Below are 25750 nucleotides of genomic sequence, written 5' to 3'. Positions count from 1 at the left end.
GCAGCTCCAGTGGGGAGGCTCCACAGGGAGGTCTTTGCAGCTGCTGGCTGCCTGAGGGCACTGAGGTACTATTGGACTGAAAGGAGGAAGAGGGAAGTGAAGAAGCAGCAGGGTGGGTCTCTTAAGAACAATCTGCCCCCAGTGAGGCATGTAGGGACCTTCTCAGAGACCACAGGCCTCCTGACTGGTTGGCCTGTGAGCCACAACTGTCTAATTTCCCTTTCTCCCCTCCCTTTGTTTGTGGTCGTGTCCTAATTTCAGGTACCCAGGTCGACGAAGGTGTTCGTTCAGCCAGCAAGCGCATTGTAGCGCCCCCTGGAGGCCGCTCCAATATAACCTCCCTGAGTTAAGCACCCAAGCAGGGAAGGAAACACCAATATTCAAGGGGGAAAATGGTACATTGGTATTTAAGAAGGAAAAGCAATTTAAAAACCGTTAAGAGCTGAAGAATCAATAAGCCTCAAGCCTTATGTTTCACAAATGCTATTTGCTACCTAGCTTTAAAAATATTGCTTTGGTTTCTGTTTATGCATAGCCTTAATTTTTTTCTTTCATTTTTACATGCATGCAAATCTGACAGGTCACTAAGTTAAAAGTCTGTAATATACGTGTTGAGTGCTTGTGTGATGCCGCATTGTAAGGAGGGGGCGGAGAAAGCTGGGATGACAGTGACATGAACGAACTAGCTAGGCAGGTTATTCAGAAGGAATCGGCGTGGGGGGGGGGGAGGGTGGGTTGTGGGGAGGGATCGTGGGAGGTGGATAGGGGCAAGGTGGGTCTGTGTTGTGTCAGTGTTCATCTGTTTCCACTCAATGCTGGTCAGACATGGCTGCCTCCGTCTTGTGTTGTGAGGCCCCTCGGGAAGCTCAGAGTCATCTCTGTAACAGCTCTGTTGTATCGCCTCATGTAAGACTTTATTACTTTGTACATTTTATTAAAAAACAGAAAGCAACTGTTCCTTCCAAACAACTTGCTGCACCAGTTTGTTTTTTCTCCTCTGCCGTAAAAGGGGAAACTCTGTTGGCTGCAGATTCCCATGCGGGGGAGGGGGGGTGCATAGGGATTGGGAGGTGAGGGAGTGGTGAAAAAGTCCCTGCTAATACTCTGGCACCTCCTGAGACAGCCTTATCCTTGTTTGGTCCTCTCCCTGCTCCCTTTACTCTCTTAAGACCCAGCATTGATGCTCCTGTCTCCTTTTGAAGACTTTGCCATGAACCCTGCGTGACATGTTAGACACATTTATATGCACTACTAAAGGTGCTCATTGCAGGTGACCTTAATGCTTCCCCTTTCACAACAGGGGGCCTGAGACATGGTAGTGCCTCCTTCCGCCCTCTTCAGCAAAGTCACTATCACATGAAGCTCCTGGATCCTGCTGAATGGTAGGGAGTGGATTCTGTTTTTTATATTTTTAATACTAACTTGTCCCCACAAGGTGGTGCTCGGATATCAGAAATGAAGAACTGCAGGTTACTTAGCTCCTCAGCGGCTTTCCTGTATTTGGAAGGGGGCGAGAAATCCAGTGGAGAGTGACCCTGAAAAGTGATTGTTTCAAGTTTTTTAAATATACCACAATGAGATCCATTTCTTGCCAGTCTCAGAAAGGCCAGGAACCAAATGGATTTGAAAACTGAACTATCCCATCTTGTTTAGATATGGCCCCTCCAGAACAGGTTTGGCAGTGAGATGTGGGAGAAGCCTGTCTTGCTACTGCCCAAGCTAGGGATAAACAGAGGACTTCAGACTCTACCTTCAGGGCTGCCAAGCTGACACCTGTTGCAAACACTCAAAATGGACTAAGTTAAAATGTTGTGGTGTTTACCAGCCTGTCTCCACCATCCCACTGCAGAGCTGGGTCAGTAGCAGCAGGTTAGACCTCTCCCACTGCTTGGTAACCCTGCAGTTACCAATGCCGGGAGAAAGAAGAACCAACTCAACTTGGATACATTTCTAGGCCCAAATTTTCAAAAATGACCACTGACTTTGAGTTCTTTGGTTTTGGGTGCTCAACTTTAAACATTGTGGGCTTGATATTTCAGATAAATGAGCCCCTACGGCTCCAGTTGGAATCAATGGGAGTTATGTACAACACTTCTAAAAAGAAGGCCCTGGCTACCATCATTCACATTGGGCAACAAGAACTGAGACATTTCAAAATCAAGGACTCACTTTGAAAACTTAGCTGCTACTGTTTGGGGCAATGAAAGTTCCAGTTTCCATTCCTCTCTCATAATAAACTCTGTCATCTTAATTATAAAGAGTTGAGGGAGAATTAAGAGCAATGCAGTATTTCCAACCATAAGCATTCCAAAATCATGAGCCAGGCCCCCCAAAATTATGAGATTGACTTAATTTTTTTTTAAATTGGTTCTTGTTTGTTTTATGGTTTCTGAACCATTAGGTGGCACCTGCCTTATGGTTTCAAGCTTTCCTCCACAGCTCTAAGGGCTAGAAATTGTATTTAATTTTAAATGAAAACTGACAGTGTTGTGTATTCATATGATTTCAACAGCTGGGTCTTTAAAAAAAGATACTGAGAAAGTTGGCAACATAGTAAAACTTTCAGCTCCCCACTATGAAAGGGACAGTAGTTATTGAAGTGGCTCAGGTGTTGAGTCAAAATGTAAAACCTTCAGGGGTTTGTTTGGGGTTTTTTTTTTTGTTGAATTTAGTGTTTGTTTTTTTTAGGATGTGCAGAGAAAAATATCATTGAGATTTTCCTAGTACTAATAGAAACTGGGCTCTTCTGGAAGAAAAGGAAAAGGTGGATGGCCCAGAGGGATGGACAAATCACTCGGTGAAATGATCTCTCTCATCCACCTTGAGGCGCTGCAGCTGTTCACACAGTTGTCCTTTTTGGAGACCATGTATAAAAGTTGTCTGAATCCTTCATTTGGCTGATAGTTGTGAATGTGCCAGCATCCACGGGGTTGAAGAAATGGCAACTTACCTTTAACGTGTGCTTGTCTGCCCCTTGCACCTATACTGAATTAGATGCTATATCAAATTACTTGTTGGGTGAGCTTTCAACACTAAATTCAATCTGCAATTAGATTTTTCAGCTCGTGAGAGCTGCCTGGTTTTGTTAACATCCACACAGGGTGTACGGTGCCTCAGGGTCACCGTCTGCAGATCCTTCTGCTGGTCTTTTCAGTGGTCAACAGAAATCTTGCAGGCCAGTTTGAGGAGTGGGAGTCAGCTAGCTGATTAGGCTGTGTAGATGGGCGAGATGGATCCCAACCCTCTCAGTTCAAAATCCAGGAGCCTCATCTAGAATGAGGGTAGAAGCTGTAGTTCTAAAAGGCTGAAAGACCTCGGCAATCCACCTACTCTATCTACAACATGTATTTCAGACTCCACGCTGACTCCCCTTCACACTCCTTCCTGATCCTGGACAAAGTCCACTGGGGTGGGGCCCGAGGAACTTAGATCCTCCCTTACCTCTGAAAGGATGACCTGCCCTCAGCAGAAACAATGGAACTAATATGAGGGGGACAACGCTTTCTTGGGATCGGGCCACTGACTGTGGAACTTGGAATGGTCATGAGCAAAGTTGCCATGAAATGTTAAACACACCCACAGGTCAAAGGCTTCCTAGAACTTCATAATCCATTACAATGGGGAAAAAACTCCTTCCACTTCATGTGTTGGAGTCAGTGGGTGAGGGAAAGCTCTTGTTGGTATATGGTATGGTGCTCAAATACTGCTGTGATACAGCTGGTAAAAATACCTAGACAGCTGATACTATGTGCTGAAGGCAGAAATCATTCATGGCAGACTAATTTACTCAAATAAAACCCCACCAGAGATAGCAGGAACGCTGCGATTATGATTTAATTATTTAGCATCATCCATGTGCATGGCCCATTGCAAAACAAAGCAGCTCCTTTCTGGTGCCAGAGCAGTGACCAGTAATAGTATTAGCTCTGGTTGGGGCTAACACCTGTAGATGAAAGATGAATGCAACCAATTGTGTGAGAACCAAAACTCAAGCTGATCCCACTGTCAGGGATGAAAAGTGGGCATCTGGCTTGAAAGAGACATTTATTCCTATCACTCAGGTTACGTGGGGCTTTTGGCAGCTGCAGGCTGAATCAATGCATGCTTGTTCTGTCCAAAAGTACTTAGAGTGCTAGTCTATGGGGCATTTAGAACGTTCTCTGTTAGGAGTCTCCCATTGTCAAAAAAACAGATTTGACAAAACACTGGGGGTGGGCGTAAGCACAAACTCTGACCTGTGTTTGCTAATAAGGTCTGTAGCAAGGCTTGGAATACCAGGGTGCTACATAAAACAAGTAGCTAGGCATACTCGTCGTAGCTCTCCAACAGTCTTCCTGTGGCATTTCAACTAGGTACTTATATGGACACCTATTAGCATAGTATCTGAGTACACAGCAAAGAGCACGTTTTAGCCTCACTACACCCCTCTGGGGTAGGTGTATCCCTGTTTTACAGATGACAAAGTGATCCACTGAGAAATGAAGCAGTTTGGGCTAGGTCACACTGGAAGTTTGGTAGAGCCAGGAATAGAATCTGGAGCTCCTGAAGCCGTGTCCAGTTCCTGTAAGCAAAAGGCCCACTCTAAGTCATAGTTTGTCTGCTTCAGTTTTCTTATCTGTAAAAGGGTGTCAGGACCTCTGTGATGGGGTGTTTGTAAGGATTCATTACTTAATGCTTGTACAGCACTTTAAGGTAAGTACTAATACTGAGATTGGTCAGAGCAAGGGCCTGGGAGCCAGGACTTTTTAATCGATAGTGTGGTTGAATGTGGTGGGTGGGTGGTCACTTGATCCCCCTGTAATTCCATCAATCAATCCAAACTGGGTCAAAGTAAGGACTTGATTGAAAACCCAGTGCTGTGTCTGAGCATGTTATGGGGTAGGATGCCTGTGAGGGACAGGTGTCTGTCGATGCCATCCAGCCATCATGTTCTAGGTTTTCTGGGGGTCTTTTTCATCCTGCTTTCATTAGATCAATGTTGAAGCTGATTCCATGGGGAAGGTGGTAGGGAATCTGGAGAATTACCACTTTTGAGAGAGCATTGGGTGACCATTTGAGAGGGCGGAAGCTGCTTACTAGCTTCATTTGACTTCAATTCATACCATTGCCTGTTTTCAATCATTTGGTGATTATTCTTCTTGAATGGTATCCAACTTCTTGTGAAGGAAAGAGGGCCATGGCTACTGCATAGAAGATTTATGAAATAGGGGGAAATAAAGCAAACTCAAAACACCTCACTGTGAGGATGGGGCCATTCTCACTAGATCCTTCCGCTATGAGACTGTCTGCTAAAAGCAGTGATGTGCTCAAGCCTCAGCATTCAGATCATTCATTCCTCCCCCTAAAGTTCCCCTGTTACGAAGATGGGGACTAATTGTAGGCTACAGCACTGCATTCGGATTCCAAACACACCCACAGTTCAGGGACATTCAGATCTGGAGTTTGGGTCTGGCAGGGTCCAAGCTTTTCAGAAAGGGATTGTGCACTGGTGCAATAACTGCTGCTACTTCTAATGTTGCATACACTGATCACGCTCCCTGGAGCTCAGCAGCCTCCCAACTGGTTGCTGCTACGGGAGAGCTGTGGGTGAAAGGTATCTGACAAAGTAGTCTATTCCTACAGCCATGCTGCAGCCCGAGTGAGCTACTGGCTTCTAGTCCTTTGCTGATCCGCAGAGCTGAATCACTGCCACCTACCTGGGACTATTTTATTTCAAGAGACCTAAAAAATTTTTAAAAAGGAATAGTGGACCAGCCACTCCTGGTGCTGAGACCTGGGGCGCCATGCAAAGGAATGGGAGTGATTCAGTCAGCAGGACTGAGACAAGGGCTTTATTTTCTGTTTGCTCACTCTGATGACAGCTACCTGAACTCAGCCTCAAGCATGCTCACAGGGCCTAGAGACAGGCCACTCTGAGCACTCCTTGAGGCAGCTGCTTGCTAATGCATAAGGATAAACTGCATCCTCCAAAACCAAACCACACAGCCACTGTTTAATCAAGAGAATATGGCTTACTCATAATACTAATAAATCATTTGCATCTGTGAGAAGGCATCCATCCTGCCAGAGGTGGTCTAAATATGTAAAGCAAGGATGGCTCTTTTCCTAAGTTTTCTGAATGCATCAGAGAATGGAACCAAAGCCTCCTTCCAGGTTGCAGTGTGCAGATGCAGTTCTCTGAAGGATTTTTAAAACAGCTTCGCGAAGGGGAAAAGCACATTTAAAATAAAAGTCAAGGAGATTTCCAGTTGGCTCAGAACAGTGGAAACTCACACTTTGGCTTGCAATGCAAGTGACCTCAGAAACTACACTGGCTTTTGATTGTCTGGGAAGAAGTCTCGTATCTTGTTTTTATTCAGACCTCTACTTGACCAGATTCAGACAGGGAGAGAAAGGAAGTCGCAGGGGGATGCAAAGAACGGCTTTGGGCAGATGGGAGACAGTTTAACACACAGTGAGAGTAAGACAAGCAAAAACAAGAAGGTGAGAACTCAGGGCCCTAATGCTTTAAAAAGATAGTGTCAATCACAGCATGACTATAAACCAGGTGCTTTGGCCAATTTCAGCCTTGGTGTAAGATGGTGCAGTTACCATTGGGTATTGTGGCTGCTTAGACCAGGGTTGAATTTGGTCCATAATGTTCACGTCTAACACCTTAGCGAAAGGGAAATTGAGACTACAAAGTTGATGTTCTATCACACTTAAAGATGCATAACCAAATTTACCTCTGGTGTAAGGGGACCAAAGGGGGCCACAATCCCATTGGATTCAATGGAGTTGCATCTGCTTATGCCAGTGGTGAACTTTATCTGCTAGTGAAGCATCCACCCTAGCGTGTTATCCAGCAATAGAGAACTGCTACCTCTTCCTTTTCTGACCCAAATTAGTAGGTTCCATCCCAGTCCCCATTGTTCATATGTTCTTAGCCATTGCTGAGCCAGCCCTGCCCAATAGCATAAAGTCAGGGAAGCTAGGGAATTTCATCAGAGACAGCAAAACAGAAACATAAGAAACCATTATTGCCTTTTCCCCATATTGAGGAACTAGATCATTTCCCTACCACAGACTAAAGAAATATTAGAAAGAGACCCTGCTGGAAGCAAAGGTCCTGTCTTCTGTATGCTGCAGATTAAATACAAGCCCGGCAGTTGAGAGCAGCCCCTTCTGCCTCTAACAATTAGAGATGAGTCTAAGCTATGAGGCTCATGTCAAAATCCAAACTTCCAAAGAGTTTGGGTCTGTGATTCTGCTGCCGGCTCATCTCTAATATTGAGTCTATGTGACAGACCTAATTATGCATTAAATACCCTTCTGTTGCTTCCCACTGGCAATCAACTGATCCCTCGCCCAGATTTACACTAGGCACTCAATACCTAAATGTTGTGCCAGCAGGCATCCTGCCCCACAAGGATAAGCTCCTCCTTCCTGCACTCAGGGTCTCTTCTGAAAAAGAGACCACATCTTCTTGTGGTCAAATTCCTGTAACCATCTCCGGCAGAGGAGGAGGATCTGACTCTTGTTTATTTTGGCAGGCTATTTGCAGGGGCACTACTAAAGACCTCTCCCTGGCCCCCTGTATCCACCTGACTTAAGGTGGAAGGAGGAAAAGAAAGGTGCACACATTTCTGGCTTAGACACCCTGTGCTGGGGTATGTGCATTGTCCTTTTATCAGTGGGTAATTCTATTCACCAAGCTCCGTGAACATGTGTAGGTGTGCAGTGAACCCTTGGGGAACACACCAGGGCAGAGGCTAAGTGAGCTCAAAGGTTGTTGTTCTGGTTGTCTTCTTCTTCCGGGTCTTTGGTTTGTGCCAGTGTTATATTCTCTTGGATTTCATTGTGGTGTCTCCTCATCCTTAAAAAAAGAAAAGAAATGAAGAGTCAAAACCCCAGGGAGAGAGGCAGCAGCCTATGACTGTTTCACCGCCAGCTCAGTGTGTATTTTACCGGTCAATTCTTAACCCGTACACAAGCTTGATTTCAGCCGATTTCTCCTCTAAGTGAGTGCTACAGCATTTCGGCTAGTTACATTATTTCTGCTAGCACAGTGCAACAGCCATGCCTCCCGAGCCCTTGTCTTGAGCACTCTTCCCCACCCATTTTCTAAGTACACCTACCATATTCTCTCCCCTGTTCCTGGGTGGGCCGAGTCTGGCCATTTCAGAGTTAGTGCTCTTTTCATCCCCCCAAAAGGAGGCTCTACTTCAGGGGAATCATTACAAACTTTGGGCCCACTCCAGCAATCCCTGCTCACATGAACAATACTTACTTACAGGAGTAGACTCTGATTTCCATGGGTTCTACTTGTATGAGCAAGTGTTACAGGCATGTACTCTTAAATCCATATGAATTTGAATGAAATATCATAGGATTGGTATGTTAATTTCATTTAATGTTCAGTGCATTTCAAGGGAATTTATTCCAACTTCACTTCTCATTCATTTAAGATATACTAACTAGGCTCGAGATTCAGCTCTGTAGCAGACGATGAGGGGTTATTTGTAATGGCAGAGATTTGGTTAGATGTGGTAGAACTGGTCCTGCTGTGTTCTATGGCTAATGCATAGAACAGGGAGGCAGTCCCCACTCCGGGGTTTATGAAGCTGAAGCACACTTCCGGGTATTTGGTTTTCTTTTATTGATTTACTGGTTATCGCCTCCTCAGCCTTGTCCCCTATTTGGAGATGTTTATATGATTCAACATACATGGATGCAGAATAAATTCCATTAAAAACATCAGGGAACATCCCATGCAATCTCTGACAATAGTTTATCCAAATTCATTTGGAATTTAAGGCAGTATGGGTTCCAGTTTTCAGTACTGTGGGCTTTACCCTTTATCTCATGAGTAAAAATGCCACTCCGTTCCCCTTCAGATCCTGGATTAAATAACATTCACTAACATCTGCTTCTCTCCATTGCTATTTCAACTGTTTTTTTAAAAATATAATAGAACCCTATAGCGGTTTGAGCAGATGGAGAGCTAGTCCTGTCAAAGGTCTTACTAACACACTGAAAAACCTGCCAGAGTGGTCCACTTCTCCTAAGTCACTACTTACTTTTCTCTGTTGAAAACAATGAAGTCCCTTTGCAGTGACTCCAGGTGCTTCTGAAGACGGCAGCCCTTCCATGTTGAAATAGGGAAAAGCAGAGGAGAGGACAGTTAGAGTTCACAACTGACACAGGACAGTATCTGAGGTGTTCCCATCCATTAGGCATAAATGGGTTTGCCCCTACAGGTAAAAGAATGGCAATCAGGGTAACGTATTATATTCAACAGCACTTATTCCATCACAGAAGGTCTCCAATTTTGAGAAAGGAGTCATAGAAGAGTTCAGTTTACTGTAGCTGTACAAAGCATGGGATGTGAGCCCAGAAGTCTTAGCACCACACACGAGTGAGAGCAGCACCAATGTGGATGCAGGGTATTACAACTAGAGAATTATTCTGCAGGCTGGCTCTTCTCACTTGTGCTACGCAAATATGAAAGAAGCAAGTTAAGTGTAAATTGCTTCAGTTAATGCTGTGGTGAACCCAAAGTGCCTTGCAGAATGTATAGAGGGATCCCTCCATCCATTCCTGAAATACCTCCCACACACTTTTAGGGAAGGGAAATAAGGTGCATGATTGGTTTTGCTTATGCGGTTCACACAACTGCTTTGGGCAGGAAGTCGGGAATAACTATTTCAGCAGTTGATTCTACAGGAGGCATTTGAAGTTGGCAAAAGGTTAAATCCCCAAACTAGAATTTCCCAAAGGCAGACAGGTTGATATTCCTCAATAGTCCCAAATGTGCCATTAGTATCTTTCATAACGATAAGTGATTGAGGCCTCAGTTTTACCTCTTGTCTGAAACAGAGAATTTGCGGAGTGGGAGCAAGCTGAAAATGTACAGAAAGCTCTACCTTCTTCTCTCTCCTCTTTCATTAGATAAAGAGAGATGGAAGGAGGAGTAGTCTTGTGTCTAAAGCACAGAATTAGGGGGTTCGCATTATTGTGATGACCATTTAATCACAGGGCATTACACACCTTACAAAATATACAGAGAGACACTTTTCCCTGCCCTGAAGAGCTTACAGCTTAAGAGTAGGTAGGGCACAACATGTGAGAGCTACAAGCAGTAGGTGGGGGAAAAGGAGCAATGGAAATAGATTCATGCAGTTAGTTATGTGCAGGCCTTGTCTCAAAACTGTTTTGTTCCCAGCTCTGGGTTGTGGTTTCCCCAGCTGTAAAGCGGGGGGAGAATGATACCCACTCCCCAAGAGTGCTGGTCAGGTGCTTTCAGCACCTAGGATGAATGGCAAAGCATTAGTATGGAAAGCCAGATTTCCCTATGCTGTGGCCAGGTGACAGAGCTCTGTCGAGAGCCTGCCTCATTTGGGCTCAGTGAAGCTTGATGGAAGAGGTGGGCAAGCCTCAGGCCAGGATCAGTGATACACATACTTCAGGCCAGGATCAGTGATACACATACTCCATTCTATCACTGTCTATCAGCAGCCATACACACAGCCTACAAACAACAAAGGGGGGAAAAAACCTGCCTGAAGTCAAATAAAACATTTACAAGCCCTAACTCTGACTGGCAAGATCGGTTCTGATAGCTCTTGAGTTTGGCTGCTTCATTCACCTCAGAGACAACATTTCACTGGGCTACCAGACATCACCTGCATTCCAGTCACCAGCGCATGGTAAAAGGAAAAAAAGTGACAGATGCCTTCTTTAAACCATTTGTACAAGTCAGACACTGACACGATTCCTTAAAGAGAGACAGCTCTAGCACAATTTAGCTGTCACAGCATAGTACTCCCCGAAGCCGTGAGCAACAGTGCACCTCTCCTTGCTATGTATGACACGGGCTCCGGTTTAATGCAACCCCAAGAATTCATAACCTTGTATTTCACTTTTAATTTCCTCTGAGCATTATGCTCAGCTGTTGCTTCCTTCGTACAGCTGCTGTCCTCAGAGCCATCATTCACACACACACACACACACACACACACACACACACACACACAAAGTGGCAGTGATTTGAACAGGAGAGATATCTCTGGCTTTGTGACTGCCTGCTGAGAACGAACTTTACCCTGAGGGTCTCCCTGAATGAAAACTAGTGTCAGTAAACTCCTGACCTAAATGCACAAAGAAAACCAGTACAGCAGACATAAAATGTCCTATAAAACCCTATAGCTATGGTCTACATCGGGGAAAGTAAGGCGGTACGGGCCGGTACCGCGTCCTGGTAAGAAGTGGCTGCCACGGCAGCGCTTTAACGTCACTGCCCCTTTTGCCCCCCTCTCTGCCTGGTTGCCGATGGGGGTGGGAGGGTGCAAAAGGAGCAGTTGCCCTGGGGCAACTGGCAATTAAAAGGGGCCTGGGGCTCCGGACCCTTTCAATCACCGGTGAAGCCTTGGGAGGCGCAGGCCAAGCAGTGCGGATTGCCTGGCTGGGGGACACTGACCTCCCCCCAGCCCCACCCCTTCCATCTGAAGCCACGCCCCTTTGGAGGGGGGGCACAGAGCTGACCCCATACCAGTAAGAGTTCAATTTTACTTTCACCCCTGGTCTACACGGAGAATATTGTAATGTTGACCTCACACACAAGGTTTTGAACTACTATAAACTAAATTTATTTAAAGATCCTTCTGAGAGAACTGCCCAGACAGTACATTCCTCCTCAACCTCTGATCTCAAAGAGTCCTCCCAACAAAAAGGAATGGGAGCCAAAAAGATGATCGCTGCAGACCCTTCCACCTCACACCTCCTACCTTTCGAGGTACTAAAAGAATGAGGCCTACAGCAAGGGAAAGTGTGTGCAGGGGAACCTGAACCTTTAAAAGGAGGAAACAGGTAGTAGGGCTGGAGGGAGGAAAGAAAGGCCTTTTATAGCAGGGAGGTGATATGCAGGCAGAGAGGAGAAGCACACAAAGAGTCCTAACAGCAAAGAAAGAGATGGGTGCCAAAGACGAAAAGAGAGGGGAAGGGTGCAGTTAAGACCAAAGCATGACCCACTATCACATCTAGGGAGACCATTGATGATTAATGCCATGGGTTGTCAGTCAAATCTCCTTAGAAAACACTGTTTTATTTTGTTTCTTGAGAAATTTTACTTAAAAAACATGTTTTTTGGAATAAACTTTTCAAATTCCCCTAGTGCTTTCACAAAACCCAACACATTCTACAGGCTTCTGCTGCCTCTTGGCGGCACTCAACCTGCTGGCAACATTCACTCTGCACAGCTGATTGGGAAGGGGTGGGGATCAGGCTGCTTTTGCTTCCACTGATGAAGAGTATTAAAAAGGATCAGTTTTGTAAATGAAAGAACTCTTATCCCAGGCCATGATTAAATATTTAAGATGCTCAGAGATTCAGCTGACCTTCAAAATAACTTAATTTTTAAAGAATCCAATTCTATTTAATTAGAGGATCTTTATCATAGAAGAGGGATGAGGGAGACTTCAGTGTTAACAAAGCCCTATGGCATCAATGCAGGGGAGAAATTCCGGCCACATAGAAGTCGATGGGAGTTTTGACATTGACTTCAGTGGGGCAGGATTTCACTCTAGGACTTCGTTAGGCTCCCTCCTAATGTTATCATGACCTGCCAACATGTTTTAAACACAACTGATTTTCCTAGTCTAAACATGGCCTTGGAAACACTTCACCTTTTAGATGACTAAACTGAAAGGGAGGACAGGCTCCTACCCCAAACTGGCCTTCAGCATCTTACAAATAAACTGGGTGGTGCATTGTGTGCCTTAAAAACTGGCTTTCCACTTCCTGAGACGTAGCTTCAACGCCTGGTTTAGTTTGATCACAACTGAAAATGAGGTTGTGGATGGTCTGATCCTAGCCCATAATGAAGATTTGCCCACATTGCAAATCCTGCTGCAAGCTTAGCATAATGGAGCATGATTAGCCATGTTGGCTGCAGAGAGGCCAAGGTCTGGAATAGTGGGGGAGTCATAAGACTTTGCTATTCCTTGGAAGCACTGCTTGGGAGAAGCTTGCAAAACACCTTCGTGACTTGTGCCCAGGTGTGAGAAACTGGAGCGGCACCATTTCCTACCACTCTGACCCAGTCTTGCAGTAAATTATCTCCAGCAAAACATTATCAACAGCAAAGTCAGAAACTAGTCCTTCCCGTACTCGATTCCCTGAAATTCAAAGCCATCTGGGACTGTTTAAATCCCAACATTAGCCACCATGGGCAATTCCTTCCCCCCCACCCCCCCGACTTTAAAAAAAGGAAATTAAATGCAAAATTTATGTTATAAAACATAAAAATTACATAACTAAGATAGCTATTTAGGAAATGCATGAGTTAATGTTCATATTACAGTATCATGTTGTCCCTGGTGTACGCTCTGTCACTAGTACAGAGAGGTTTTGTGAACAAAGCCATCCCAACAGCAACAATCAGACTATTTACATGTTTGCATTTTGCTGCATCCATATGAAATATCAAGTGGATTTTTGTGTAAAGAAAGAGATTTCCAGGACTCTAGGAGCCTGCCTCTCTTTCTCCCTTACCTGTGAAGAATAGCTTTTGTTGGTGTCTTTCTCCTTCTTAGCTAAGCGCTTCTTTTTCTTATGAAGAGGTTTGGACTCCAGGATCATTTCTTCAAGTTCAAAGGTTGGGTCACAATTCAGTCTACCTTTCTATAGGGGAGAGAAAGGCCACCTTAGCTGAATCGACCCTGCCTTGAAGAGGCTCTCACAAACAGGAAAGAACCTGGGAAATAACTCTCTAATGAATAAATCAATAACAATAACCTAGCTAGAGCTCCTGCTGAACCTTTTACATATTTTATCACTCCCCTCGGTTAGAAGGACACTGTCAAGGTACATTGCATCATTTTAAAAATCACTTTCTCATTTATTCATTGTTGTTTATACTGAAACCTTGAATGCTTCAAGGAGAAATCTAGAGTATTCCTTTCCATAATTTTGATCTTCTCCCTTAGGTATATATGCATTGGTTTTTTATTAAGGGTCATTTGTCAGGATAAGCAGTTATTCTAAAGTGGCTGGCAAGAACCAAGTTATACACATAGGGTTATCTGAGAGTTCTGGGCTGTGCACGTTTTTTTTAAATTGTAGAATGATCACAAGCACGGTTGCTCACAGCCGTTTGCTACTGCAGGATTGCTCATGAGCGCAGTGGCTAGGCACGCTAGTTTGTTATGATAGGGTTGGTTACGAGCATTGAATTCTCTGCACATAGTTTTGAAAATACAAAGGTTCTTGTAAGTGCATTAGAGCACTTCTTCTGAATACACAGAGAATTAATGAGGACATTACAAAACTAACAATAATACAAATCGTGAGCATCCACCATTTGTAATGATCCCTTTAATAGTCTTAATCATAAAATGAAAATTCTCACCTGGATTTTCCCTTGCCTTGCACCTTGTGTAGTAATATATACCTGTGCAAAGTGTGTGCAAAAGTACATTACTTTTCTGATCTAGTGCAAAGTAGTGAAGAATCAGGTGCAGTGTATAGGAGGGTACTCTGATCGTGTAGACATTCTAAATGATGGGTTTTTTAAAAAAAATTGCCTTACAGTGGGAATGAATCCTGGCATTATCCTCTTCTGTAGGACTGCATCCCAGTTAATATCAGCGAGATACGGAAAGTCCTGGATATCTTTCAACTGAGAAAACCGTGCCTCGGGATTTGGCTCAAGCAACTGGCAATGGGAATTAAACACAATAGTTTAGACATCAGGCTACGGGAAGACAATCAGGAGAAAAAGGGTGTATATATCACACGGTTGTGAATCTATATCTGTCTATATGTACACCAGTTGCCTTTTTAAAATGTGCCAATTTAGCCTTTGATAACTTGATACCGATCCCATGATATTCACCCTATTCTCTTTATACCTAGGGAATGCTTCCAATACTACAGTAGTAATGCTATGTAGTTACAAAGGAAATTGAAAAGTTCTGAAGAGCAACAATCTGTGTTTATATAGGAATATATACACACACGCACACCCTGAAGCCTATAGTTATACCAGGAATATCAATGTTATTTGCTATCTATCAGTGCGTAGGAAGAGGACAGAATTTACGCTATACTGTTATTGACTATAGACCACACAAAGTGGGTAGGGAGAGAGGGCAATGGGCAGTCTTTCTTCTCCTGCTCCCCAACACAGCAGCCAGCAGAGGTGAGCTGGTGTGGGTGGTGATGTAATTTGTTATGCTGTAGGCCAATGGCAAATTTCCTCCATTCCCAGAGCACAAGGGAAGCAGGGAGGGAGTGGTGCCTCAAAGAGGGTTACTCTCGGTTTGGCAGTTTATGTACCCCCGTCTCTTAAGAGTGGTGCCTACTGGCACAATGTAGTCCCTTGTCTACATCTGTTCACTCTCTCCCCCCTCTTCTTAGTTAAGATTCCATTCTCCATTAGCTTTCGGGCAGTTGTAACTGACTGCAGTGCCTGGGATGGGTGGAGTTAACCTTAGCTCTCCCATTGAGAGTATATTGCAGGAGTTAAACAGCCCGACTATGGCTCCAGGCGTCCACCCTCCTGTACAAGCAGGAAGAGTCACCAGCACCACTCCAGAGGGTTGTGTTAGCAACCTGGCATTACAGATCAGTACACATTAGTGCAGGGTCTTTTTTTAATCTTGGTCAGAAGCCAAGTGGTTTAATCTGTGCTGGCCTGAAGCTCACAGCACAGAGATCTCTGGTCCCACATATCACTCAGTCCAGGGTGCGACACACAGACTCCGGCATCAGAGCCAAAGTAATCTCATTGCTAATGATTTTTCAACTGGGCTGCTTACTTGGCTACAACTGAAGATTTTCCTTTAGTAACGACTCAGTGAGCTCTTTCTTATTAGCAAGTTAAGCAGTGCATCCACTGAGATGTCACCAGATGTCCTTGTGTGTGAACAAGTCATCCAAAATGGTCTGTTTTAACAGGTTCTTTTCTTTCACAGGGAGACTAAGAAAAATGGAACACGTTCTACAGTGTCTTTTCCCCCCTCTCTCCAATTTAAATAAAATCCCAGCGGGGCCAGCTTCATCTTCACTTTCTCGGTATTTGGATCTGATTTCCTCACTCCACTTCCTCACCAAACTCTACTGAAAATGTATATGTATTTGGCATTTTAGTCTCCTGTCTCCAACACAACAGTGAAATTGGAAACTGCAGATCAAAAAGGCATCTTTCCAAAGAAGACATATCTAATCACAGCATAGAAAACTCAGTTAACACGAGGGAGGCAGAGGGACTGGCTACAGTGTTAATAAGGGGGTATAATTAAGAGAAATGGGATGCAAAAAAAAATGCAGGGTATGGATATTAAGAAGTTTTTAATTGTGAGCTCTATTAGGCTGTATCATAGTCTTCCAAGGACACCGGTGAATGTCACAATGGATAGTGCTCTATATTGTTAGGAAACAACTGGCTGTCTTAATATTTATTTAACTGAGGAATACTGATGCTTCCTATTACTATTGTATCTGGGCACCCCACAACCGTCAGTGGCTTTATCCTCACAACACACCCCTGGGAGGTAGGCAAGGGCCATTACCCCCACGTTAGAGATGGGGAACTGAGGCACAGAGAGATTAAATGACTCGCCTAAAGTCATTTGTGATGGAGCAGGAAACTGAACTCAGGTCTCTCAATTTCCAGGTTAATACCCTACCCGCTGGACCATCCTCCCTTTCTAACATCTATGAGTCTAAAACCATGGCAGTGGTCCTACTTGTCTTCATGTTTTTCAGTGAATCCAGTGGGGATTTTTCATATTAGCTGTAATACAAATTAGCGATTGAATTCTGTCTTTCAAGTTCTGTGGTTCAAGATTGCAAGAACTTCTGGTAGCACATTCTAAAATAACCCCAGAAAAACACTTCCTCAAATGTAATGAATACGCTGACAACTTGAAACACCATTTTAGTGTTAGTGCTTGCAACCAGAGTGTGAATGATATTAAGTGGAGGCGCAAAATCTATACTGTCAGCGTGTGAATGATATGCAGGCTGAGTGTAAACATCACTCACAATTCATTTTCCCCATTCCAAGTACTGTGCTTAAACACAAAATGCAAGTAATGTGGCTCTGTTACCAATGATCAAACGCATTGAACCTTAATATGAAATTCACTTGAGATATTTGAACGGGACAAAGCTTAACATCCCAGTTGGCCTCATATATAATAAATATTGCTGCTAAACCAGATGCAAAGGGGCACATGGAAATTTAAATAAATTGTGACATTGCATTATTAATTCAAGCCCGTGGGATTTACAGCATGTTGTGGTTCAGGATAAAACTTCCAGCAAAGGTAAAAATATATAGAAATACAAAGGATGTCTGCATGAAGATCCCTGTGTCGCTATTTGGCCTGGTTAAACTCTAGCTCAGGTATTAACTATTCTTCTTTCCTAAATTCCCCCATTTAATTAATTAAATGGGTATTTTTCAATCTTCCTCCTAAAAACACTGCTGTACTGCATTACCAATGGAGAATTGTTCCCATGTCTGTAGCCTAGCCCATGTCTTTTTCAGTGGTGGGGATAACTGTACTCAGAGTCTTTAGGAAGAAAAATTGTCCTAAATGCTAGGGATTCTTTTACTATTCAGATGTAGGGCTAGTCTGAAAAAAATACCCCCAAAAATATTTCTCACAAAATTTCAAAATGTTGACGTTCCCATTTAGCAAGGTTCAAAATGGACTAGTTACCCTTTTTCATGATATCTTCCGCTAAGACTGTTATTCAAATTGTTTCTGAAATCCTTATCAAATGTTTTGTTTCCTGAAAACCTGCCTTCAGTAAGAAATCATGGGTTCAGGTTAACAAACAGTTTTTATAACAATTTTGAAAACAACGTTGATAAAAATGTCAGTGAAAGTATCGAGGAAAAACGGTTTCAGAAAATGATATGGGAAATGGAACAATGTGAGAATATCAGCATTTTTTGTGAAAAGTTTGCATTTTGGAAAAAATGTTTTTTTCAACAAAATAGAAAGTTTCGTGTGAAAAATTTTGACCATCTCTATTTATCTCTCTCTAATTCCCAACGATGATTTCAGAGGGACAAAGAAGGCTACTGGGCCAGTCTAAAGGACGCTGATCCTGCGTACATCCTGAGAACAGGGGCAACACCAATGCAAGCTTCCCTGTTACTGGGCCCTCAATGTACCCTGACCTGGACGTGACACTGTCACTAAGGCTTCCAGCTAGTGATTATATCGGTGTGGATACCTTTAGTCATTTTAAAGAGGGCACCAAGAGCCATAAGAAGGTCACTAACACTGGACCTGACCTGGACAGGATTTTCACTGGACGCCTAAGGAGCAATCCAAGGGCCAGTGAGCACAATGCACTCTTAGATGCGAATATATCCATTCCCCTGAGTTATCCCGTTTTCCCACCTGCCCTCACCTTTTTGAGTAGCGACATCATTTCTTTAGACCAAGCAGCAGGATACATTACAGTAGCTGTCCTGAACACGTGAGCAATTTCGTTTGTCGATGTGTTGGAGCGAATGTGATAGGGCCTCTGTGAAAAACACAAGGAAACCATTTCATTAAAAAAAAAAAAAAAAAAAAAAAAAGTCTTTTGGAAATCTTCCTAGGGCAAGAAGTCTCCAAACAGAGTCTCTTTGTGCCATTCTCCAAGCCCCCCCATTGCTGCTCTAGATCGAACCATTGAAAGTCAGTCACTGCAGAGGCTAACTCAATTGAAGTAAATAGATTACTACAGGACTGAATAATGACAAGTAATAATAATGAAACATTTAAACGGCAAGATGAATAGGAGGGAGAAGCAAAGGGTAGAGCTGTCACCCAGCTGGTATTCCATTGGCAAAGCCAGTATTTGTACTTAAAAAGGCCATTAAAGTGAAATTAATTTAGTGGTACTGCAAAGGCCAGTACTTTCTCAACATTCTCTGTTAAATGTAAATGATATTTTCTGTTCGTTTCTCAAGTTTGAGATGATATTGACAAAGTAGAGGCTAGCGGTTTTTCCCTCTGCTTCTTCTTTCCTTTGGAAAGATAACAACATCAGCAAAGGGAAAAAAGAACAATATGAAAAATAACACCTCATAGCAGAGGTAGTTGAACAGAGTTTCATAGGTACGGCTCAGGATGCAGAAGGGCTGTTCATTTATGTATGGAGAATGTCCTAGAGGTAGGAATAAATGAACCCTTCACTTTCATTTTAGATGCCAGCCTGAATTCTGGCCAGAGACCTTTAGGATACAGATGCAAGATGGAGAGGACGTTGCCCCTCTTAACATCCTTGACAGATCACTGCATTTGGAGCGTGCCAAGTCCAAATTTTTCCAGAATAAAATGTGCATCCAAGCAGGCAAAAAACAATCACAGTAACGATGCATGTAGATGACCAACTGCACATCTGACTGGTACGTGCAACTGCATGCATCTCAATATTTAACTTGAAATTAATAGGGGATGTTTGTGTATACAAGGGAAGGATTGCTGTATAATTGTTTTTGAAGTTGTTTTTAATTCCCAGATTTTTATTAAAATATTTTGACAATAAGTGTTCATTTTAAAAATATATGTGAGCAGATACAAATTAATATATGGAAACAGATGCATTATACTGAATATTTGCAAACAATGCAGGGGAACTCAAGTCTTCCTCTAAAAGTTTATCACATTATACTGTGGTCACCACTAATATCATCAATTTGCTGTGCTATGATGTTTGAAATACTGCAGTATTTTCTACACCTAGATTTGGAAATAACACAAAGTCAAAAGCCTTGGAATAGTAAGTGCAACAGTGTTGCAATCCATTTCATTTTCTAATTATAAAGTAAGTATTTATTATTTACATTTTCAAAAGTGTTTAGAGATTTTGGTTTTGAGTGCTTGGCTGCAGGAAGGGTGCACTTCACATCTGAGAACCATATCCTTTTAACCTATCCAAGTTGGAGCCTGAAACTTGAGCCACCCAAAATTCACTTTAAAATTTAGATCAGTTTATATATAGATATAAATTAAAATACATTCTGCCCACACAGCTCCTTAAATGATAAAAAGTTCTATATACCGGAAATGTAAATAGTATTTGAAGAGTATTTTTTTAATTTCACAAATTGTTATGTAATCTTTTTGCTTGGAAAATACCGTTTATTTCATGCTAAGCAACTTTCCATTTTGCTCACCTATTCTTACAAAACTGTTTAAAAGGACTTATCCAAGATGCACCAAATTTTGCAAGTAAGTTACAGCCAAAGACTGAGGCATGACAGGGCATGAATAGTGCTGTATTAATAATTTACACACAGTGGTTCATGTTTTCTCAGACTGCAGAGCCTCAATGCAATAGTAAAATGATTTAAAAATTTTTTTCTTGCGTGTTCTGAGCTCAGATTAAATACTATTACAGTCCCTGCTTTTGGAATTCTTAGCCATCAGTTAGATGGCTCAGTTTTTACTACCTAACTTATGTTAACTGACAGGGCTTTGGAAACTCCAAGAACCTGTCACCCTGAGTTATTCTGCACTGCAGTGGTTTCTTTTTGAATTCTTATGAGACCATCATAAGAATCTTGATGGAGATTTGATTTCTGCTGCCTGTTTTATAATAGATTTTAAAGCCCAGATTCCTACTCGTCTTTTTTTCATCGCTGTTAAAAAGCACTTATTATTTCAATACAGTATTGAAAACAGTAAACAGTAAAAAAAAACAAAAAAACTACCCCAAACAAATAATGAATGCAGCTGTATGTACAATACCCGGCCTCTAAGTAGCTCATAGGCAGTAATTCCTAAAGACCACCAGTCAACAGCAAAGGAATAGCCAGCAGATTTTGTTGAGTTAAACATCTCAGGTGCTGAAAAATACAGAAAAATTTTGTTTGCTTTATTTCAGAGTCTCAAACAGTAATCATTGACTATTTTCAGCAGGATATAATGTTTCAGTCCTAAGGTGTGAAAAGCATTCCAGACTGTTCTAGTTACCATATATTTAATTTGTTCCCCTTTGCCCAGTCTTTCACTTGATTATTTTTGGGTTTTTATCAAGCGATGACAGTAACAGGCTGGTTGGGATTCCCATCACCTAAATACTGTTCTTTTCCCAGCTCTGCCATTGCTATGCTTATTAACCTTGGGGAAGTCACTTAACCTCTCGGCCTCAGTTTCATAATCTACAGTAATATTTAGGTTTCAGAGTAGCAGCCGTGTTAGCCTGTATTCGCAAAAAGGAAAGGAGTACTTGTGGCACCTTAGAGACTAACGTGAGCTACAGTGAGTTGTAGCTCACGAAAGCTTATGCTCAAATAAATTGGTTAGTCTCTAAGGTGCCACAAGTACTCCTTTTCTTTTTAGTAATATTTAGCTACTTCAAAAATCAAGGTGGGAAGTGAAGTTAAATGCTGATGTTTATACAATGCTTTGGGGTCATTACATGACAAGCTCTATATAATGTGCTACTATTTGTAGTTTCAGTGGGATGGTTACTTGAGGCCAATTCCCATCCATTAGGAAATTACTGCACTTTGGTGTGGAACCAGCATCTGACTCATTTAATAGTTTGACCCAACTTTTCATATATGTCTGCACTGAGAATTGAACACAGATTGATATTTGGACTTTGCAGTCTTATGATATGGACAGTATAATCAGTGTGAAGTATTCTCGGTTACTGACTTGCTCTATGATCAGAGACAAGACTTAACTCCTCTCTGCCTCAGTTTCCCCCATGTGGGAAATAGGACTATTACTATTTTCTTACCCTAAAGGGGTGTTGTGAGATTTAATCCATTAATGGATGTAAGAGTTTTGAGAGCCTTGGATGGAGAAATTGAAGTATTATTTAAACACTCAATGTATAATAGATAAATAATTTAATTAATTTGATGTTACAAAGTGTTTGTATGTCTCCTAAGAATTATGCCACTCATTGGGTTAAACTAGTTTTCTAATATTACATAACTGACTAGGGGTTGGGAATTCAATCTCTCTTAGGTTCTTATATAGCCTCTATCACCATAATATTTGATCACGTCACAATCTTTAATATATTTGTCCTCCCAACACGCCAAGCCCCTGTGAGGAAGGGCAGTGCTATTATCCCCATTTCACATATGCGGAACTGAGGCATAAAGAGGCTCTGTGTCTTCCCCAAGCAAGTCTGTGTCAGAGCAGGGAACTGAACCCTGCTCTATCAAGTCCAAAGCTAATATCCTGCAGGAAATGTCCTCACTCTCAAGTTAAAGCTTTTTTATTTGAGAGGTCAGCTAATTTCCTCCTTCATATCCTCCTTCCTTTATCTGAAGCCAAAAACACTTTCTGTCTAGCAGAACTGAAGAGGGTAAATTGTGAACACGGCATTTGGAACTTACAAACATGGACCTTATACTAGCTATATTTCTGGAAAGCAGGGAGTGACTTCTAGCTGGGTGTGGGCCCAACAGCCATTGCTTTTATAGTTGAAAGCTGCCAGCCTGACAGGAAATAGGGCAGGGTCAGAAGATGACCTGACCTTCTTAGCTCCATGTGAAAGATGAAGGAAAAGCAGTGATATTTTTAGGGGTGGAGGGTGAGGATCATTGTCAAAGGAATAAAACAAAGCAGAGGGCGAAATCTGGCGGGGGTGGGGGCATTTGTTTGTATGTTTCTTTTTATACTACAGGGTTGAGTCAGGTGATCTGAAGGGTAAAAGGTCAGCTCTGTTATGCCAATAAAAGGAGTCTTCCATGGAGGGAAGGAATAATTATGATGGGATGGCAGCAGTAAGGGGAAAACCTTAGATAATGCTTTAACTTTCCTGTACAGACTATCCCTGCTGTGTGAGGTAAGGGTCCTTGTGCTATCTGCAGTGAAATGCTTTCATGACTATTACGGTTGGTCAGATTTATAGCCTGTTTTACAGATGGACACTTCTTAACTTTAAATAAGGAGCCTCTCAGTTCTAACAGCCCTAGTTCTAGCACCTTCTTTTGTCAGCCATTTGCTGTGCACTGTTGGTCAGACTCTCCTCTTACTTACACTGGGGTTACACTAGGGTAACCCCTCTGACTTCACCCATACAAAGAGGATTCCCAACAGTCCCTTATTACAAGGGATATCCCTTATTTTTCATCTCTGTAAAACAAGATTGGGTGTTGCTGAGTGCTGCAAAAAGCAGCAAACAATACCTCTGGTGAATGTAGGTGAGTACTGCTTAGTATTATTATTATTTATTGATGATGATAATATTGGGAGAAGAGTTGGGGCAGGGGTGCTAAGAAAACAGTTCCTTATTTTTGAAATACAATGTTGGCAACCCTACGTAAAAGTGAGGTCAAAACCAGGCTCCTCTTGTCTCTGAATAACCAGGTATTTTGCTGGTTTGGCAACGAAAGGGGCATAAGTAGGAATTTTCTGCATTAGTGGCAGGGGAAAATCAATAGATGAAACTTCTCTAGCAGCAAGAATAGTAAGCAAGCTCTGTCTGAAAAACAGACTGGGTATTTTTGCTCCATACACACAAACTTGGGTGGGTGGGTAGACGGAGGAGATTTGGAGGGAGGTTATAGATGCAGCCTTTTTAGTGACAGCTGGAATATCATTCCACATAGAGCATTACACATTTTTCTCCATGTGCTACTGGTGTGATATGGTACATTCCAAAGACCATAAAAGTTTGTTCTGAATAGCATTAAGAGGAAGAACGAAACAGCATCTGTGGCAGTGATAGTTTAGCAATATCCAGACATGAAACTGAATCCCATCAGTGGGGGGGAATACCCACCTCCAGCCCTGCATGCTGCATTTTAAATACTTAGTGACTTAAAAGATAAACAAACTGATTCTAGTGTGTGCCTCCAATGTAGTAAAACCATATGTTGTTGTTACCATTATTGTAGCAATGTCATATGTATCCAGGGAACCAGGACTAGAACCCTGCTCCTTCAATTTCAAAAACTGAGGGCACTTCTGCTTGATCTAAAGTAGCTCCTATAGTTGGTGGTAGTAGCAGCAGAAAGTCTGTTATCTACTTTGGGGGTTCTCAAACTTTTTCTTTCTGAGGCCCCCCCAGCAAGCTATAAAACCTCCATGGCCCACCTGATCTCAACAACTGACTTTCTGCATATAAAAGCCAGGGTCGGCATTGGGGGGTAGCAAATAGGGCAATTGCTTGGGACGCTATGCCACAGGGAGACCCGTGAAGCAAAGCTGCTCGGGCTTCGGCTTCAGCCCCAGGTGGTGGGGCACAAGGCTTTGGGCTTCAGCCCCATGCAGTGGGGCTTCAGCCTTCTGTCCTGGGCCCCAATGAGTCTGATGCTGGCCCTGCTTGACGGACCCCCTGAAACCTGCTTGTAGGCCCCAGAGGGCCCTGGAGCCCTGGTTGAGAACCGCTGCTCTACTTTGTGGCGCCACCACTCAAAAGCAACATTCCTCACTCATACACACAGTAGCCCTGCTACTTTACTTAGCTTGGAACCAAATTGGTGCCTTTGCCCTATAGAGAGCACATAATGCAATATTTGTGTACGTTTGTTCTTTCTCCTAACCAAGGACAGAAGAAAAAAATGGTGTCCCTACTCCCTCTGTCACCATGGCAACTGACCCTGCTACCAGCACAATGGGAACCCAAAGATTTGCATCACATTTTCCTAGCAAGAGCGTAACACTTAACACATGGAAGTGCAGAAGGTCAGTGAACAAATGTGCCATGCACTAGGGAACTGACTCATCCTGCCGGCCCTTATTTCCCTCCGGCTTATTTTCAAGCTTTTTTCCCTCGTGCACCTCAGTTTCTAGACTGCAGCTGGGCTGGTTGTTTGGTACAGATGGGCGCAAATCCATTCATATCAACAGGGTAAATAATTTTAAAAGGCATCTTCAAAATGAGATTGAAAACCGTTCTCATTACTTTCCTGCCTGTTGTGGCCATGATGTTTGCATCTATTTAATGCTCCCAGTATATAAGTGTAGTGCATTTTTTATCTTAATGTCTATATATCACTGTGCAGCCACACTGGCTTTCCTCTGTCCTTTTAATTTTATATATGCAAAGGACTGCAATATTAAACAGAGGATATTGGGCTAGTGGTAAAGCACTGGGTTAGTGACTAGGACTCCTGGAGCCTGATTCATCCTTTCCTTCCATGGGTTGATATCCCAATGTAACTTACAATGTGAGACCCTGTATTCTTTCTCCTGGCATGCTATTTCATCTATGCAGCTCATGCAAGTTCTACACGCCAAATTCTACTTGCCATTACAGCTGGTTTAAATCCAGAGTAACACTATGGACTTCAGTGTAGTTAGTTCAGACTGAGACCTTAATCATGAGAGGTGCCTCTGAGCAACTTCTGCAAAGTACTCAGTCCATTCTCAACTCACAGGTGATGTTCAGCCCTCTGCAGGATTGAGTCATTACACTGGTGTAACAGACAGCCTATTACAGCTCTCAGTTTATCCATCTATGAAATGAGGATAATATAGTACCTACCTCATAGAGATGATATGAAGCTTAACTAAAATTTGTAAAATGCTTAGAGCCTCAAAAAAGAAACATTTTATTTAACACTTATCTGACATGAGCACAATAAATTTGAACAACGCTTTGTAGCATGACAATAGTGTAACTGAAATTAGTGCCTCCATTAGACCTTTCCTGGCTCCCCACCTTTTTTGTTAGTTAATCACTGCATGGGTCCCAATTCTAAATCAGTATGAGGAAAATATTTCACAGATAGGAGATACAAAATTCCTGGCAAAAAGAATCTTCTTTTTTCCATCTGTGGCTTGTC

The 25750-nt window shown here is 42.7% G+C and overlaps 2 protein-coding genes across 5 annotated transcripts in view; one reads left to right on the top strand and one right to left on the bottom strand.

Moving 5' to 3' along the window:
- The window catches only part of DPYSL3 (dihydropyrimidinase like 3), a 71303-nt gene extending 70587 nt beyond the window's left edge, over positions 1-716 (top strand). For both annotated transcript variants that reach the window (XM_074960533.1, XM_074960534.1), the window contains exon 14: positions 262-716. In XM_074960533.1, coding sequence (XP_074816634.1) covers positions 262-350 — 89 coding nt within the window. In that variant the 3' untranslated portion in view covers positions 351-716. The remainder of the gene's footprint in view (positions 1-261) is intronic.
- A 131-nt stretch (positions 717-847) lies between these two features.
- STK32A (serine/threonine kinase 32A) overlaps positions 848-25750 on the bottom strand; it is a 92221-nt gene continuing 67318 nt past the window's right edge. For 2 of the 3 annotated variants that reach the window (XM_074960540.1, XM_074960539.1), the window contains 7 exons: positions 20742-20839; positions 18412-18528; positions 14567-14692; positions 14387-14428; positions 13531-13659; positions 9060-9124; positions 848-7855 (listed from right to left, as the gene is read on the bottom strand). In XM_074960540.1, coding sequence (XP_074816641.1) covers positions 7762-7855; positions 9060-9124; positions 13531-13659; positions 14387-14428; positions 14567-14692; positions 18412-18528; positions 20742-20839 — 671 coding nt within the window. In that variant the 3' untranslated portion in view covers positions 848-7761. The remainder of the gene's footprint in view (positions 7856-9059; positions 9125-13530; positions 13660-14386; positions 14429-14566; positions 14693-18411; positions 18529-20741; positions 20840-25750) is intronic. The other variant, XM_074960541.1, reaches the window with a different exon arrangement.

The sequence above is a fragment of the Natator depressus genome, chromosome 8 (assembly GCF_965152275.1).
Source record: "Natator depressus isolate rNatDep1 chromosome 8, rNatDep2.hap1, whole genome shotgun sequence".
Lineage (NCBI taxonomy): Eukaryota > Metazoa > Chordata > Testudines > Cheloniidae > Natator > Natator depressus.
This window is presented reverse-complemented; position numbering and strand designations above follow the sequence as displayed.